A 16,815-nucleotide genomic window follows, 5' to 3' on the forward strand; every position below is an offset into this window, starting at 1 on the left:
TTATTATAATTATCAAATTTAGTCAAATTTTTAAAGTAAAGAAACTAATTTTTCCTTGAAGAATAAAATTTGAATTTTTCTTTCCAATATTTTGCCATATATAACAATTTCTTCACCAAGAATTCATCATTTTTTTCGTTGTCAAAAATTCTTTTCTCGAGAACAGAATTAACTAAAAGTTCCACCAAGTTCTGTATATGCAAAAAAAAAATTAATTATTTAATTATTATTACTCTATAATAATTTATTAATTATTAGCAATATTATCAATATTATTTAAAAATAAATATTAAAAATATATTTTAATTAAAAGTTAAAAATTTTTAAGTAAATATTTAAGAAAAAATTTTTTTTATTAAAATTATTTGAAAATGTAAATTAAATATTTTTTATTCAAAATTCAATACTGAAAAAAAATTATTTACAACAAACGCTAAAAATTTCATATGAAAAAAAGAAAGAAAAAAATACTAGTATTTAAAATTACCTGAAATATTGTATCATCAATTTTAAACGCAAATGAAAGAATATCATGAAATTGAAACCAAGGAATAACATTGCTTTCACGTTTTAAATATGAGACAAATGTTAAAAAAAAATTTGTCTCCATTTTGTTATTTTGCCAAAACCATGTGACGTCTTGTAAAAGTTTAGCACGATTTAAAAAATGAATTTTATGAAATTTTTCCGAATTTAAATAATCTGATATTTTAATCCAGCTTCTTTTGTCGTAATTTACACGATAAAATCCTGAAAGAATTATTTTTCATTAAAAAATATCTCTGGAATATCTAGGTGGATTATTTTTAGTACATTTTTCAATATTACTTAATATCCTTAAAAAAATATTTTTAGAATATTATTAACTGATATTACTTACTGATTTTTCTAAAATATTACTATAATATTATAAACATTTTGAATATTTATAATATTATGAATATTTAAAATATTCTAGTAATATCTCGAAAATATTAAGTAATATTTGTCAATATTTTATTAATTTGACATAAAATATTTTATAACATTATTTAATATCCTCAAAATATTACAAAATTATTAACTGATATTACATAATGTTCAAAAATATTCTACTAATATCTAGAGAAAATTAAGTAACATTTCACAATGTTTTATTTAATTTTTCATAATATTCATTAATATCTCAAAAATATTCCGTGAATATGATATTAATTAATAAATTAAAAATATTATTACCATTTTGTTAAATATTAAGTAATATCCTCAGATATATGTGGAATATTTCATAGAATTTAATTGATATTTGACAATATTCTACTAATATTCCAGTAATATTGTTACAAATTAGTTAATATCTCAATATTCCACGAATACTATCTGATATTATCTAATTTGTTTTAGATATTACTAGAATATTGTAAAATATTACGCAATAATCAAATATTAATAAATATAATAATAATATTATTAAATATTTCAATAATGAAATATATTTATGAAATATTGAATATTATTGGATATTTTTCAATATTCCTAAAATATGATTTTGTATTTTTCAAATTAACAGATACATACAATATATTATCGGATATTACTAGACATTACTGTAAAAAATAACATAAAATATTTATAATATTTATAATAGACATTTTTATTTCAAAAATTATTTTGAGAACGATATTTTCGAGATATTCCAGTATTACAGATATTCCAGATATTCGAATATTACTAAAATACTCATGGATTATTCCTAAAATAAACTTGGTCATTATTGAGAAAAAAAAGTATTTCATAAATATTAGTTGCGGAATATTTCGAATATTATAAATATTTTTCTAACAGTCCAAAAAATATTAAACGATATTATTTTATCATTGAGGAAATATTTCTTGGATAGTTTCAGATATTACTGAATATTTTAAAAAGTATTCCTAACTTTAGATATTAACATCAATTTTTGTGATAAATATTTTTTGGAATATTGTCAGATATTATTGGATATTATTTGTAATATATTTTTGGAATATCGTCAGTTATTACTGTACATTTTGGATATATTCCTGTAATATCGTCAAATATTACTATCCGTTACTGTGATATTCTTTTAATATTTTAACATATTATTCATAACTGAGATATTACGATAAATTTTTGAGGTATTCCTGGAATATCGTCAGATATTACCATGAATTTTTGAGATATTCCTGGAATATCGTCAGATATTACCATGATTTTTTTTTAGATATTCCTGGAATATCGTCAGATATTACCATGAATTTTTGAGATATTCCTGGAATATCGTCAGATATTACCATGAATTTTTGAGATATTCCTTGAATATTGTCAGATATTATACTGAATTTTTTTAAAAAATTATAATTTTTCCATAAATTTTTATTTATTACCAGTGACTTGATTATCAAAAATAATGAAATCATTTAAATGAACGCCTTCAATAGTTAATTCATTTTCATCTGGTTTTAGCCAATGTGTTGCGAAAATTGACATAAAATTAAATGATTCACTTGTTGCAAAATTTATTGGAATCCACCATTTTTTCTTAATGTTGTTGTTATTATTATTATAAGTATCATTATTATTAATAATATTTTTAAAATCCAATGAACATTCTTGAGTCAATTTTATTGTTCCAGTTGTGTAATTTCGATACATGTTAATTATTGGATATCCGGTTTGTAATACATAACGCTCCATCACTATTTTGATATTAATTTTATTACTCAAGCTCGATTTATTTAAAGATTCTTGCATAATAAACCAGAAGTCGTCACTTTTTATTGACTTAAATTTGCTAAAAATTATTTATTTTTATTTGTTAGCCAATTTTATTATTATTTCGTCAAATTCATTTAATATAGTTTTTAATTCAACACAAATAATGTAATTGAGATTTTTTAAAATTAAATATTTAATAAGAAAAAATTTCTAAAGGAATATTCGTTTTTTTTAACTGTTTAGTGAAAATAAAAATTATTTAACTTACAATTTTTGCAATATATTTCTCACACCTGTTTGAAAAACTCGATTGGTTATTAAACTGTTTAACATGTGCATTATTTTGGCGGCTAAAAATAAATAATAAAAATAATTATTAGTTTTTTTAAATATTTTTTTGAAAAAAAAAAATTAATTAAAAAAAAAATTTCAATAATTTTTTTTTCAAGTTTTTTTTTTATGGTAAAAATTGAAAAAGAAAAATTATACTAACGTTTGTTTGACAATGTGATATCTTCCATGATATATTCATTACAATTCTTTATATCACGATTAAGAGGAACATCATGAATTTTTTTAATTAAATAAAAATCAACGAGACTGGGAATATTTAACACCTTCAAATTAGAAAAATAAATATAAATGTATTTAATTTAATTTTTCAATGATAATTTTAAACACTGCACTTTTCTAGATAATTAATATTTTTGCAAGTAATTTGAATAATTAATTTTTATAATTAATTAATAGTAATTATTAATTAATTATTATAATATAATATAATAATTAAGAATATTTAGGTAATCTAATTAATTAATTAATTAATAATTAATTTTTTAAATATAATTTAAAAAAAAAAGTACTTTAGCAGTTGCGAAATATCCCAAATAAGTTGATAAACCGGAAGTTATCCAAAGATCTGACCACCAATGTGGAGTGACTAAATTGTCAAACCATTGTTGAGCAATAGCAGGAACAATAACTGATGATATTTTCTCTTTATCCTCTAACAAAAATTCAGACTTTTTAAAGATTGATTCTTCCCTAAAAGTAGAAAAACAATTTTTTCTTATTTTTATTTTAACAATATTATATTAATTTCGAATATGATTCTGTCCAATAGAGCATAGAATATTACATTTTATATTCATGGAATATTTGGAATATTCAATTAAAATATTAGGAATTATAAGCAAATTCAAATATTAATATTACAAAATATGAGATATTATCAGATATTAGTACATAATATTATAAGATATTTCTCTAAAATATTTTAAGATACTACTAGATCAAATTATGAAATATTACTTCACAATATTGAGGAATATTACTTTATAATATTGTAAGATATTATGGCTTTGAATTATAAAATATTACTTTATAATATTATAAGATATTACTTCGTAAAATTATCAGATATTACCGGATATTACTTCGTAAAATTAACAGATATTACCGCGGATATTATTTCGTAAAATTATCAGATATTACCGGATATTACTGGTTAATATTGTAAAATAGTATCCGATAATATTACAAGATATTACCATATAAAATTCTGAAATATTACTGCATAATGTTGAAGGATATAAATTACTTCAAAATATTATAAGTTATCACTACGTAAAATTATGAGATATTACCAGATATTACTACGTATTATTGTAATATATTACTCGATATTATTACAAAAATATTACTTTACAATATAATATTATAGTTATTATAGATATTATAATTTTAAATTATAAAATACTACTACTTAATATTGTAAGATATTACTACATAAAATTATGATATATTACCAGATATTACTACGTATTTTGTGTAAGATATTACTTTATAATATTCAAGATATCACTACGTAAAATTAGAAGATATTATCGGACATTACTACGTAATATTGTAAGATATTACTCGATATTATTACAAGATATTAGTTTAAAATATTATACGATATTACAGTTTCAAATTATAAAATACTACTACATAGTATTGTAAGATATTACTACGTAAAATTATGAGATATTACCGGATATTACTACGTATTATTATAAGATATTACGTCATAATATTGTCAAATATTACAAAACAACATTTAGAGACATTATTACATAAATACTCTAGGACAATGTTCCATAATATTCTTAGATATTATCATATAGTATTCTCAAATATTTAAAAATGGAATATTCCTAATTGATATTCTTCGATAATATCGCCCATTATCCTCGAATATAAAATAAAATTATCACCCACGTCTTTTTCAAAAAAAAAAAAAATTACCAAATATATTAGCAATAAAATAAACAATTACCAAAAGTAAATTACTCCCCAATTTTCAGTCTTATCCAAAGTGGGAAATGTAATGATATCAATTTTTGGCAACATATAAGAAATTTTTGTATATCCTTCAAATAATTTTAATACTTGATCGCTCATTTTCAATGATTCCATTAATAATAATGATTTTATACTTGAATTATTATTATTATCATTATTTTTGTCATTTTCACTCCATATTGATAATAATTTTTCACTACTTTGTACATTGACAACATCTGATATGGAAAATGTTACATGATACGGAGACATTAATGGTGTTGTTTTAAAATGTGTCCATATTTTTTTCACATTATTTTTTATTAGTTTTTGTTGATTATTATTATTATCATCATCATTTGGTGTAGTAATTTTTTTCACTGGCATATTTGAGTGCACAGTGTAATTTGCATAATGTTTAATTGAAATATCATAAGTTGCTTTAAATGATGGCTCATCCCAACATGGAAAAACTTGACGCGCATAGGTTGGTTGTAAATTTGTTGTTAAATAATATCTGAAATTATTTTAATTATTATAATTATAAATAATAATATCAAAAAAAAATAATAATAATAATTATTATTATTATTATATTTTTAGGGTCCGACTATGTTTACTGTATGTTTTTGAGGTCGATGAATACAAATCTAATGTCCATTTTACCCCATTATTTCATGCTTTTGACATAACCTCAAAAAGACATTTCCCTCACAACAAAAGGATATCCTGAGGATATCCACAGTATATCCTAAACTAATGTAGGATATCCTGAAAACGTCCATAGGATATCCTAGGATATCCTGAGGATATCCTCAGAACATTCAAACCGCCGTTATGTAGGATATTTTTGGGATATCCTGGGGATATACTGAGGATATCCTGGGATATACTGATGATATCCTGGGGATATACTGGGATATACTGAGGATATCCTGGGGATATCCTGGGATATACTGAGGATATCCTGGAGATTTCCTGAGGATATTCTAGGGATATCCTAAGTATATCCCAGGGATATCCTAGTGATATCGTGGGGATATTCTTGGGATAAACTTGGTATATCGTTAAAATATTTTAGAAATATCGCTAAGATCTCCCTAGGATATCATTATGTTTCAAATTTTGACTATTTGAGATAGCGATTTTTTGATACAAACAGTTAGCGTTTGAGTTAGTTTCAAGAGATTTTTTTAAAGAAAAAGTAGAAAAAAGAATTCTTGTAGACAAGGTGAATCATTTTAGATATCTTGGAAATACATTATAAATACATCAAAAAAATATGTTTTCCATTTTTATTTAATTAATTTGTATGTTAGGGTCGTTTTATGGATATCTTAGGGACATTTTTAGAACGACTCAAGGATATTCTAACCCTTAAGATAATATAGACATACTGTGGATATCCTTAGGACGTCCTAAGGACATCCCTAATTATTCCAGGGATATCCTTGAGATATCCTTAGGACGTCCTGAGGATATCCTAATAATATCCGGGGAAATAATTAGGATATCCCTGGGACGTCCTAGGGACATCCTTAGATATCCCAGGGATAACCCTAGGATATCCTAACCGCCGCTACTTTGGATATCCTTAAAGTATCCTTAGGATATCCCTGGGGTATCCCTAGGATATCCAAGGGATGTTTTGGGAATATCCTCGGATATCTGGTGCTGTGAGGGTTCAGTTGCAAAAAAAAATAAAATAATTTTGTCCTACGAGAGATTGAGTATTTATTGTATTCTTTTGAGAACGATGAAAATGAACCTGAACTCCACTTTTACCCCATCAAGTCAGGATTTTGACATTACCCCATAATGGGGTAAAATGGACCTTGGATTAAGTTTCAGCGATTCAAAAAACGTAAATAGAAATAATGCCCTAAATTTTTAGGCTAGAATTACTTTTTCTGTTCCAATGAAGACTTTTAGAGGTTATGTCAAAAATTTCTGATGTGATGGGGTAAAATTGACATCAGATCCGTTTTCAGTGATCTCAAAAAACATAATACAAAAAAAATAATTCTCTGGTGGGGGGGGGGGGGGTAGGAGAGAATTATTTTTTTATTTCTCATTCGGCTGAAAATTGTTTTTTAAGGTTATGTCAAAAATCTATCGTGATAAAAATTAAATTAATTTTAAATTAAAATTTTTAAAAATCTAATACTTTTTTTTAAAATTCTTTGTAATGAGAAAAAATTGATTTATTTTTCTATATCTTTTGATTTTTTTTTTATGTTAAAAATTTATTATAATTTTTTTTTTTTTATTGTCATAATGGAAGATGAAAATACTTGCTTGGTTTGATTTCCATTGTTATTTCGATACCAACATAATCCCGTTCCACCATAAAAATCAAATGTTAAATAATAATTTATTAAACCGGTGAATTTCAATTTTAAAATGTAAATGCCCACTTTTAAAATTGATTTGAATGTTAAAACAAGAAAATCATTTTCATTGAAATTATTATGTTGAATTGGCATTATTTTTCCTTGTGCGCCAATAAGAACCGTTGCCTCGTCACGTATTGTCAATTTTGAGGAATGTAACGTTATATTCCACGTGGGAATTAAAATTTCCACCAATATCTCAATATTTCCGTTAAATGTGGAATTTTCAAAAATCATAAATGGTTCAATTTTCAATATATAATGATGTGGTTTTACATTATTTGGCAATCGATAATTTAATGATAATGGCAAAATTATTAATGTCATAAAAATTACAAGACACAAATTTTTTTCTTTTATATTACACATTTTGTTTTTTTTTTTTTGCAAAAATTAAAAAAAAAATTATAAATTAAACATTTTAGTTAAATAATTTCAAAATTTAATTTTTTTTAATGGAAGACCTATTTTTTAAAAATAATAATTGTTTGTATTGACGTATGTAAAAATTGAAAATTATTTTTTTAAGGAGAAAGGTGAAAAACAAGAAGAATTCCAAAAAAAGATAACCGGACACTTATATATCTTTTATGAAACTGTCGCAAATTATTTTTTTTTTTCACCGCAACGAGAGAAATATTTTGTAATGTGTTTTAATATCAATATACTTGCACAATAGTAATACTTTTAAGTTTTGTATTTTTTTTCAAGTTGCAAAACATTGAATAAATATTTTGAATAATACCCGCGAGTAATAGAAATATTATTTTTTCGAAATTAAAAATTTTTTTCGTCGGAGTATATTTCCTACATCGGAAAAAAAATATATTCTTTATTTAAAAGGATTCATCTTATTTAAAGAGAATTATTCTCTATTTAAGAATATTCCTCTTAAAATAAGAAAAAAATACTCTTTCAGAGTAATATTCTTGATTCAAGAGGATTTTCGTATACCTTTTCCTCCTAACTAGTAGTAAAAAGTGGGCGGAATTTCTTTAATCAAAAAAAGGGGCGTGAAATAATTTGAGAAATTTATGAAAAAATAATTAGGATCTTCCCTACTGGGGCGTGGTCAATAAAAGTAGGAGGAGCCAATTTATACCTCCAGTAATTGATGGACTGAGCTGAACATGGTGGGGCATAATTAATGTCCTTTGGGCGGGGCTATGAAAATGGGCGGAGTCAGTTAATAGTTTCAGTAACTGGTGGGCGGAGCTTAATATGGTGGGGGAATAATTAAGCTCCTGTTCTTTGGGCAGGGCTATAAAAATGGGCGGAGCCTAATATGACAAGGCAAAATTGAATTCTTGTGTTATGGGAAGGGCTATGAAAATAGGTGGAGTCAGTTTATAGTTTAAGTAACTGATGGTCGGAGCTTAAAATAGTGCGATAACTAAGATCCCGCCTCTTGGGCAGGGTTATGAAAATGGGCGGAGTCAGTTAATAGTGTAAGTTACTGGTGGGCGGAGCTTAATATGTTGGGGACATAATTAAGCTCCTGTCCTTTGGGCAGGGCTATAAAAATGGGCGGAGCCTAATATGACAAGGCAAAATTGAATTCTTGCGTTATGGGAAGGGCTATGAAAATAGGTGGAGTCAGTTTATAATTTAAGTACCTGTTGCTCGCAGCTTAAAATAGTGCGATAACTAAGATCCCACCTCTTGGGCAGGGTCATGAAAATGGGCGGAGTCAGTTAATAGTGTAAGTTACTGGTGGGCGGAGCTTAATATGTTGGGGGCATAATTAGCCTCCTGTCTTTTGGGCGCGGCTATAAAAATGGGCGGAGTCAATAAAAGTAACTAATGGGTAGAAATTAATATAGTGGGGCATAATTGAGCTCTAGTATTCTGAGCGGGCTTTGAAAATGAGTGGAGCCTAATATGATGGAGCATAATTAAATTCTTGCGTTTTTTTGGGAAGGGCCATGAAAATAGGCGGAGTCAGTTAATAGTTTAATTAACTGATGGGCGGAGTTTAAAATAGTGCGATATCATTAAGCTTCCGCCTCTTTGGCGGGGCTATAATAATGGGCGGAGTCAGTTAATAGTTTAAGAAACCGATAGGCGGAACATAAAACTGTGGGACACAATTTCCGCCTCTGGGTGGAGCTATAAAAATGGTCGTCGTCAGTTAGTAGTGCGACTAACTGATGGGCAGAGTTTAAGATTTAGGCAACATGAATGGGTGGAGAAACCTATTCAAGGGAGGAGGGACTTTTAGAAGGAGGAGTCTATTAGTAAGCCACGCCCTTTAATAATGAAAAGGGGTGTAACTTTTTTATCCAATGGGAGGAGTTAGGTACCATTGTAGGAGGAGCTTAAAGAACTACAAAAAATCAAATCAATGTCTTTAAATTATTATTATTATTATCAATATTAGATAGAAAATTTACAGAAAAGTTTTCTATTTATTCAAGCGTAATTTCTGGCTAATAATTTTTTTTTTCTAGAAGTAGTAACACTGTGTATTTTGTCCAAGGAATTCTTTACAATGTTAGAGAAATTATAAACTAATGTTTAGTATAATATTTACTAATTGATGCTTCCGGGTTGCCCAAAGACAATTAAAGCCAATGATAGCAAATAAAGATTTGAATAAAGATCAGATTGCCGTATAAAGTTTAAATTGAAATCGTTAATAAGGCCGATGTGATCGTAAAAACGATAACAATCTTGGCCAATTAACGCTGTGCAAAAAATCGAAAGTCTAATGTGTATGCTTAGAAAATACATTGAGAAAGTTGTTTTTACTATGAATAAAATTTTTTTTTTTTTATAGTCTATAGAAGAATATATACAGGAAAAAGAAATATAATAGTCAGCTAAGTGAAATTGGAACGAAAGAAGAAATAAAAAAAAATATGAAGAAAAGAAAATCGAATTTTACAAAAAAAAAAAAGGAGATTATTTTACAAGTAGAGGCCAAGGAATTATGGTTTTAAAGCCTTCATAGTTGGTTTCACAAGGTAGCATTCTCACTGCGGCTTTGAAGGTGTCGTTGACTTGGAAAATGAATGTCCTTGTCTGTTTTTACATGACCTGTTCGCCACTGCTTGGCGAATACAATCGCTGCCGGGTGTACCAGTCTAATATTCTATTGCCTTGGTAAAAGGCAGTATTTCCGAAAGTGTGGGACGCAAAAAAAAACCAGAGCAAAAAGAGAGAAAAAAATTTTTTTTCTTTACTGACGTCCTTGTGCTTTTATTTTGCAACATATATATAGTGAAGTGATTTTAATTCCAAACAGCAAATTGTGGTCAAACTACTACCACTAGTTCTACTATACTATACACACACACACACACACAGTGGTAATATAATATTGTACAATTAAAGAAACATAAAACAATGTTCTGTGAAATTTTTCTATTTTTAAAATTTTAGATTCCTTTAAAAAGTTCTGTATATATGAACAATTGAAAAAAAAATTTCAAATATTTTTTGATATTTTGATTGAATTTCTTTTTTTATAATACATATCGAGTGTGCTTATATTATATACAAGTCAGATGATATTTTGCATCCTGTAAAGAGTTGATCTAACGGAATTCAACTATTGTACGTCGGCGGAGTAATGATTGATCGTTGCTTAATAGATAGGTTATGTAATTTGCTGCGGTAATGCAGGCGAACCATGAATGACGACCACGCAGACCTCGTTTAACGATCTCTAATCATCCGACCGTGTTGATCTGGCGCCGATCGTAGGTGAATCCTAACCTGATTGTGTGTTTTACCACATCAATTCCAATCTCTTTTTTTTTTATTTTCTTCATTCAACAGAAAATATATATATATATAGATATATTTATTCATCATTTAAATATAGTGTTTCACAATTATTATTTCCAATTGGCAAAATTTGACATTTCATTGATTAAAAACATGTAGTGTGCTAATTTAATCTGGAATTTATTTATTTATATTTATTACTACAAAAAGGTTTACTGCGCATCAGAAAAGGTTAGAGAGATCTACTGCGCAGCTACTGACTTTGCTGACATCTACTGCGCATCCTACAAGGTCAAAAAGATCTACTGCGCAGTCACTGACTTTATTGGGATCTACAGTGCATCTAAAATGGTTAAAGAGATCTACTGCGCAGTCAGAAACTTCATTGAGGTCTATTGTGAATACAAAAAAAAGATCTACTGCGCAGCCACAGACTTCACTAGGATCTACTTTATCTCTCAAAATGTCAGAAAGATTTACTACGCAGCCGCTGGCTTTAATGGGATCTACTGCGGAACTGAAAACTCCAAAAAGATCTACTGCGCAGCCACAAACTTCACTGAGATCTATTGCGAATCGAAAAGTGTCTACTGCGCAGCCACTGTCTTCACTGAGATATATTGCGAATCGAAAAGTGTCAAAGAGATCTACTGCGCAGGCACTTACTTCACTGGGATCTATTGAGCATCTAAAAAGGCCAACAAGAACTATTGTGCATTTTGAAATTTAAGTGGTATTTATTAGGTTAATAATAAAAATATTGTCAAAATTTACTGCGCATCTAAAAAGAGCATAGAAATAAATTTTAAAAAAAGTCATATTTGAATATTATTTCGAAGATCTACTATGCGCATAAAAACGTCTTTGGAATTAATTGCGCATCTGAATGGTTAATAACAATCTACTGTACCTTTGGAAAATTCATTAGGATCTATATTTCACTTTCAAACTTTGCTGCGATCTACTGCGCATCTGAAAAGGTCACTGAAATTTATTGCGTATTCGCAGTTTTAGTAGAAATCTAAACGTGCACTTGAAAAGTACTGATTTACTGCGCATCTAAAATAGATCTACTGCGTATATGAAAAAAGACACTAAAAATATTAAACATTTGGAAAAGTCATAAAGATCTACATTGCTTACTTGAAAATACAAGTGGCTTTTTTGCGAATTTGAAAACACTGCTAAAGATCTATTGCGCATGTGCAAAAAAACCTCTGGGATCTATATCATATTTTTTGAAATTTGCAGAGATCTACTGCGCATCTGCAAAAAAAACCCCTGAGATCTGAGATCATCAGCAAAAAAAAAAAAGACTTCTGACATATCTATTTTGTATTATTTTGTATTATTTTGTATTATTTTGTAACATTGCAAAGATCTACTGCGCATCTAAAAGAAACACTGAGATCTATATCGTATTTCTTTGAAACACTGCAGAGATCTATTGGGCATTTCAAAGTGTTTATTGTGAATTTATTGTCTATTTGAAAGAATTGTAAGAATCTAGTTTTTGAAAAAATTTTCAGCATCTACTGCACCGTTAAAAATACTGATCTATTGCGCATCGAAAAATACCACTTGCATATATAAACCATTCGGAAAGATCATAAAGATCTACTGCGCACTCGAAAAAACAATTGTAGTAAATTTGATAAAACTAAAAATAGATCTATTGCGCATTTACAAAAGTAACTAATATCTATATCTTTTTTTAAAGCCTTCTTGTTGAGATCTACTGCGCATCTCTGAATATCATGCAAAACTTGTTGAGCACTAAAAAATCTAAACTAAGATCTATTGCGCATTTTGAAATATTACATAATTTTTGAAAACACTGCCAAAGATCTATTGCGCATCTGCAAAAGTATTTAGCATTTATATCGGTTTTTAGAAACATCTACTGCGCATCTCTAAAAAATCGAAATCAAGATCTACTGCGGAATTGAAATAATTACAATTTTTTAAAATAATTTTCAATTCATAATTCTTGTCTATTAATTCCTATTTTCAATTATTAATTAGAATTAAATATTTTCAAAAATTGAGAGTAGAAAAAAATTATTTTTTTTATTTTTTAAAAAAAAATTTGTTCATTCTCAAATTTGACGTCATTTTAATATTTTGCAATTTAAACAAAGCGGAAAGGTGGCAATTGCACAATAATCAAATGGAATTTCGTAAGAATTAGAGATAGAATGTCGAGGCTTTTGATACGACGACCATGGAAAGCGTGGGCACCATTTATATATATATATATATATATATATATATATATATATATATATATATATATATGAAGGTTTGATATATTTCGCCTTTAGACCCACGCGCGCGCGCACACGTACAGTGTTCGCGAACGACATTCCTCTTGGAATAAATTCGCTCACCTATGGTCAAATCGAACAAGTTGATGCCTACAGTTTATTTTTAAAGTCAACAATGATTTCTTCGTTTATTATTATTATGAATTTTGTCTCATACTTACGTAACCAGCAAGACAGAGAGAGAGAGAGAGAGAGAGAGAGAGAGAGAGAGAAAAAAAAAACGTTCATCATCTAAACTCACCTGAAACAAAAACAAATTTCTAGGTTAGAAAATTACAAAACTATAAATAATTTTTTTTTTTGTAAAAATAAAATTTATTCTATTTTGTATCAAATTGATGCCATGTTAGAGAATAATTTACAAAAGTTTTTAATGAAAAATAATGTTTCTATTAAAGTTGACAGTCGAATAAAAATTCGAGGTGGAGGAAAAATTTTTCTGTGATAACAGCCACCATTTTTTCTTGGCCCAATTTTTTTCAGTATATAGGAAAACCTTGATTTTTGTAAAGTTAATGTAATTTACAATAATTCATATCCGGTGAATTGCCTATCTATATATATATATATATTTGTGAATTCAGCAGGATGTAGTTACGAGAATTAAACCGCGGAACGAGATGAGTCATATATATATATATATATATATATATATATGAAGGAGGCATGAGTAAACGTGGGAAATTATATAGGGAATATCGATTTTCGATCATTTTTCGCGTTCCTCACGTTTCTCTCACAACCATTATTATAAATGATAATAATCGTCTATGTACATAATTAATTCGTTTTAATTCACATATAATTCAAGAGAAATGATTCTCTTGAATAAGATGTCTTTATATACGTATATGTGAAAAAAGGAGAGGGGAAAAAAATTTGACATTTTTAACAAGAAGCCACAAGATTGCGTTAAGCATTTCATGGAAGAACAATTTACTGAACGTTTTTAAGTGCAATAACGTTTACACGTGGTCATTATCTCACGAAACTGCATTTTTCCTTATGGACCTGTATAAGCAAAAAAAAAAAAAAAACAACAAACTTTTATAAAAATAATCATTTTAAGAAATAAAGACCTCGTACTGTAATTACTGTTTTTAATTTCAAATTTTTATTTCAATTTGTAAAAAATAATTAAAATTAATTAAAAATTCTAATAAATAAATAAAAAAATATATAAATAACATTTTGCAATAAAATAAAATACAAAGACGTCTCTATTGTTCTCTTGGATATCAACCAGCATCCCTTTGATCTTGGTCGTTACTTCTTCTTCTTCTTCTTCTTCTTTATTTTTTTTTATCAAATCACGTGATCTTAACCATATAGTGGCTATGAGGTTATAATAATTTAAATTCTTCCTTTTTAAGGTTGGTTTCACTCGGCAAAATGAGGGAATAAAAAAAAAATTCAAGAAGACAAAGGTGAGTGATCAACATCATGTGAATATATATAACTTTGCGTTGACGATCTTGTCTCCGCATGATTTGTGAATCTCCGCGTAAGTTCGCACCGAATAATTTTTTTTTTTAATTAGTTGTATTATATATCAGGAACAAGTGAAGCAATTAATTTAAAAGAAGATAAAAAACTAAATTCACTATATATATATATTTTTTTTTTTTGAAAATATAAAAATCGATCAGAAATTTTTATATGATCAAAAAAAAAAATATATATATATATTAGTGAATTTAGTTTTTTATCTTCTTTTAAATTAATTGCTTCAAAATTAATTAAATCGATCAGAAATTTTTATAAGAAGGTTACGACAAAAAAAGTCAAAAACCAAGGTTGACAAAGAGATTAATTCAGCAGAAAAAAAAGATGTGGGATTTACTCAAGACCAAAGAACCCGGAAGCTAACTGGAAGTGTACTTCAACAAACGTTTGAATCAACAGCACATGTATGACCTAATTCCATTTCCCTGAGAAGAGAATTTTAAAAGACGTGTAAAATTTAACTTGTTTGAATGTAATAAGGGAGAAAAAAAATTGGGACATTTTTTTTTGTTTTAATATTCGCTGTAAATTCTTGTGACGTTTCTGGATGCGCAATAGATCTGAATAATGTTACTGTTTGCGCAGTAGATTACGATTTTAATTCGAATTAAGATCTATTGCGCATTAAAAGAAAGTTACAAAGATTTACTGTAAATTTACATAAAAAAAACTGATGAAACATTACAAAGATCTACTGCGCATTCGGGAGCCGCATTAGATCATACTATTGTTTCCAAGTGCGCAGTAGATCTTTACGGTGTATTTTTAGAATTTTTTTTATTATTTCCTACGTGCCATATAGATCAATTATGATCTATTGCGCACTAAAAAAACAAAGATTTACTGCGCATGTGAAAAAGTACGTGAAGAACTCATAAATATTTAGAAACGTTACGTAGATCTACTGCGCATTCGGAATTTCTATTAGAACTCATTATTGTTTCCAAAGTATGTTTCCAATATTATTTTAAGTTTCTTATACTCGCAAATAATTTTTTAAAAGCTTTCAGATCACACTTTTCCTTAGAAGTGAGCAGTAGATCTTTGTTGTCTATTTTTAGATTTTTTATTATTTTTAGATGCGCCATGGATACAAATAATATTCCCAAGTATACAGTAGATTACTGAAATGATTTCCAATGGGAAAATTTTTTAGGATCTATTGCGCATATTAAGGAAAAAAACAAAGATTTACTGCGCATGTAAAAAAGTACGCTAAAAACTAATGAACAATTTAGAACGTTACAAGGATCTACTGCGCATTTTCAATTTGTATTTGTTCTCTTTTTTATCACCAAGTGAGCAGTAGATCACTATGACATTTTTTTATCCCGATGCGCAGTAGATCTTTGAGTCGTTTACAGTTGCACTATAGATCGCACAAGTTTTTTTAAATTACGTTATAGATCTCGAGAGGTAATTTTAGATGTGCAATAAATCCTTTTGTATTTCTGCATGTAAATTTTTTTTTATTTTTATTAATATTAAAAATATCTGTCTATATAACTTTATTGATAAATCCAATTCTCCTGCGCAGTAGATCATTTTGTAATATATAACTTCGCTCATAAAGATATAAAAACTTGTAGATGCGCAGTAAATCTGATGCTTTTTAAGACATAGTAGTTTTTAACAATGTTTCCAAGTGCGCAGTAGATCTCAATCGTCTTTTTAAATGCTACCAATTGCGCAGTAGATCTCTACGAATTTTTAAAAATGTGCAATAAATTTTTACGATTGTTCTAAATGCGCAGTTGATTAATAATATGTTTTTGAGTGCGCAATAGATTCCAATCTCTTTTTTGTGTGCAATA

General features: G+C 27.4%; 2 protein-coding genes across 2 annotated transcripts in view; both read right to left on the reverse strand.

Moving 5' to 3' along the window:
* The window catches only part of LOC127286226 (homeobox protein 2), a 213,396-nt gene that overhangs the window by 90,942 nt on the left and 105,639 nt on the right, over nucleotides 1–16,815 (reverse strand). The window lies entirely within an intron of this gene.
* LOC127286231 (aminopeptidase N-like) lies at nucleotides 30–5,554 on the reverse strand. The gene is made up of 7 exons (XM_051312606.1): nucleotides 5,039–5,554; nucleotides 3,582–3,762; nucleotides 3,212–3,335; nucleotides 2,987–3,068; nucleotides 2,388–2,794; nucleotides 488–750; nucleotides 30–191 (listed from the first exon to the last, which is right to left on the reverse strand). Exons 1-7 carry the CDS (start codon nucleotides 5,428–5,430, stop codon nucleotides 45–47), a joined length of 1,596 nt encoding a protein of 531 aa, XP_051168563.1. The 5' UTR covers nucleotides 5,431–5,554; the 3' UTR covers nucleotides 30–44.

The sequence above is a fragment of the Leptopilina boulardi genome, unplaced genomic scaffold, assembly GCF_019393585.1.
Source record: "Leptopilina boulardi isolate dan_hultmark-lab unplaced genomic scaffold, ZJU_Lbou_2.1 LbouV2_351, whole genome shotgun sequence".
Taxonomy (NCBI): domain Eukaryota; kingdom Metazoa; phylum Arthropoda; class Insecta; order Hymenoptera; family Figitidae; genus Leptopilina; species Leptopilina boulardi.

Excerpts from the sequence above, each read along its gene's own strand:
- LOC127286231 (XM_051312606.1), bottom strand. The coding sequence starts at position 5,430 with ATGCCAGTGAAAAAAATTACTACACCAAATGATGATGATAATAATAAT. Across the intron at positions 3,069-3,211 it reads TATCACATTGTCAAACAAAC|CCGCCAAAATAATGCACATG; the intron begins GTTAGTATAATT and ends ATTTATTTTTAG. Across the intron at positions 192-487 it reads TTGATGATACAATATTTCAG|AACTTGGTGGAACTTTTAGT; the intron begins GTAATTTTAAAT and ends TTGCATATACAG.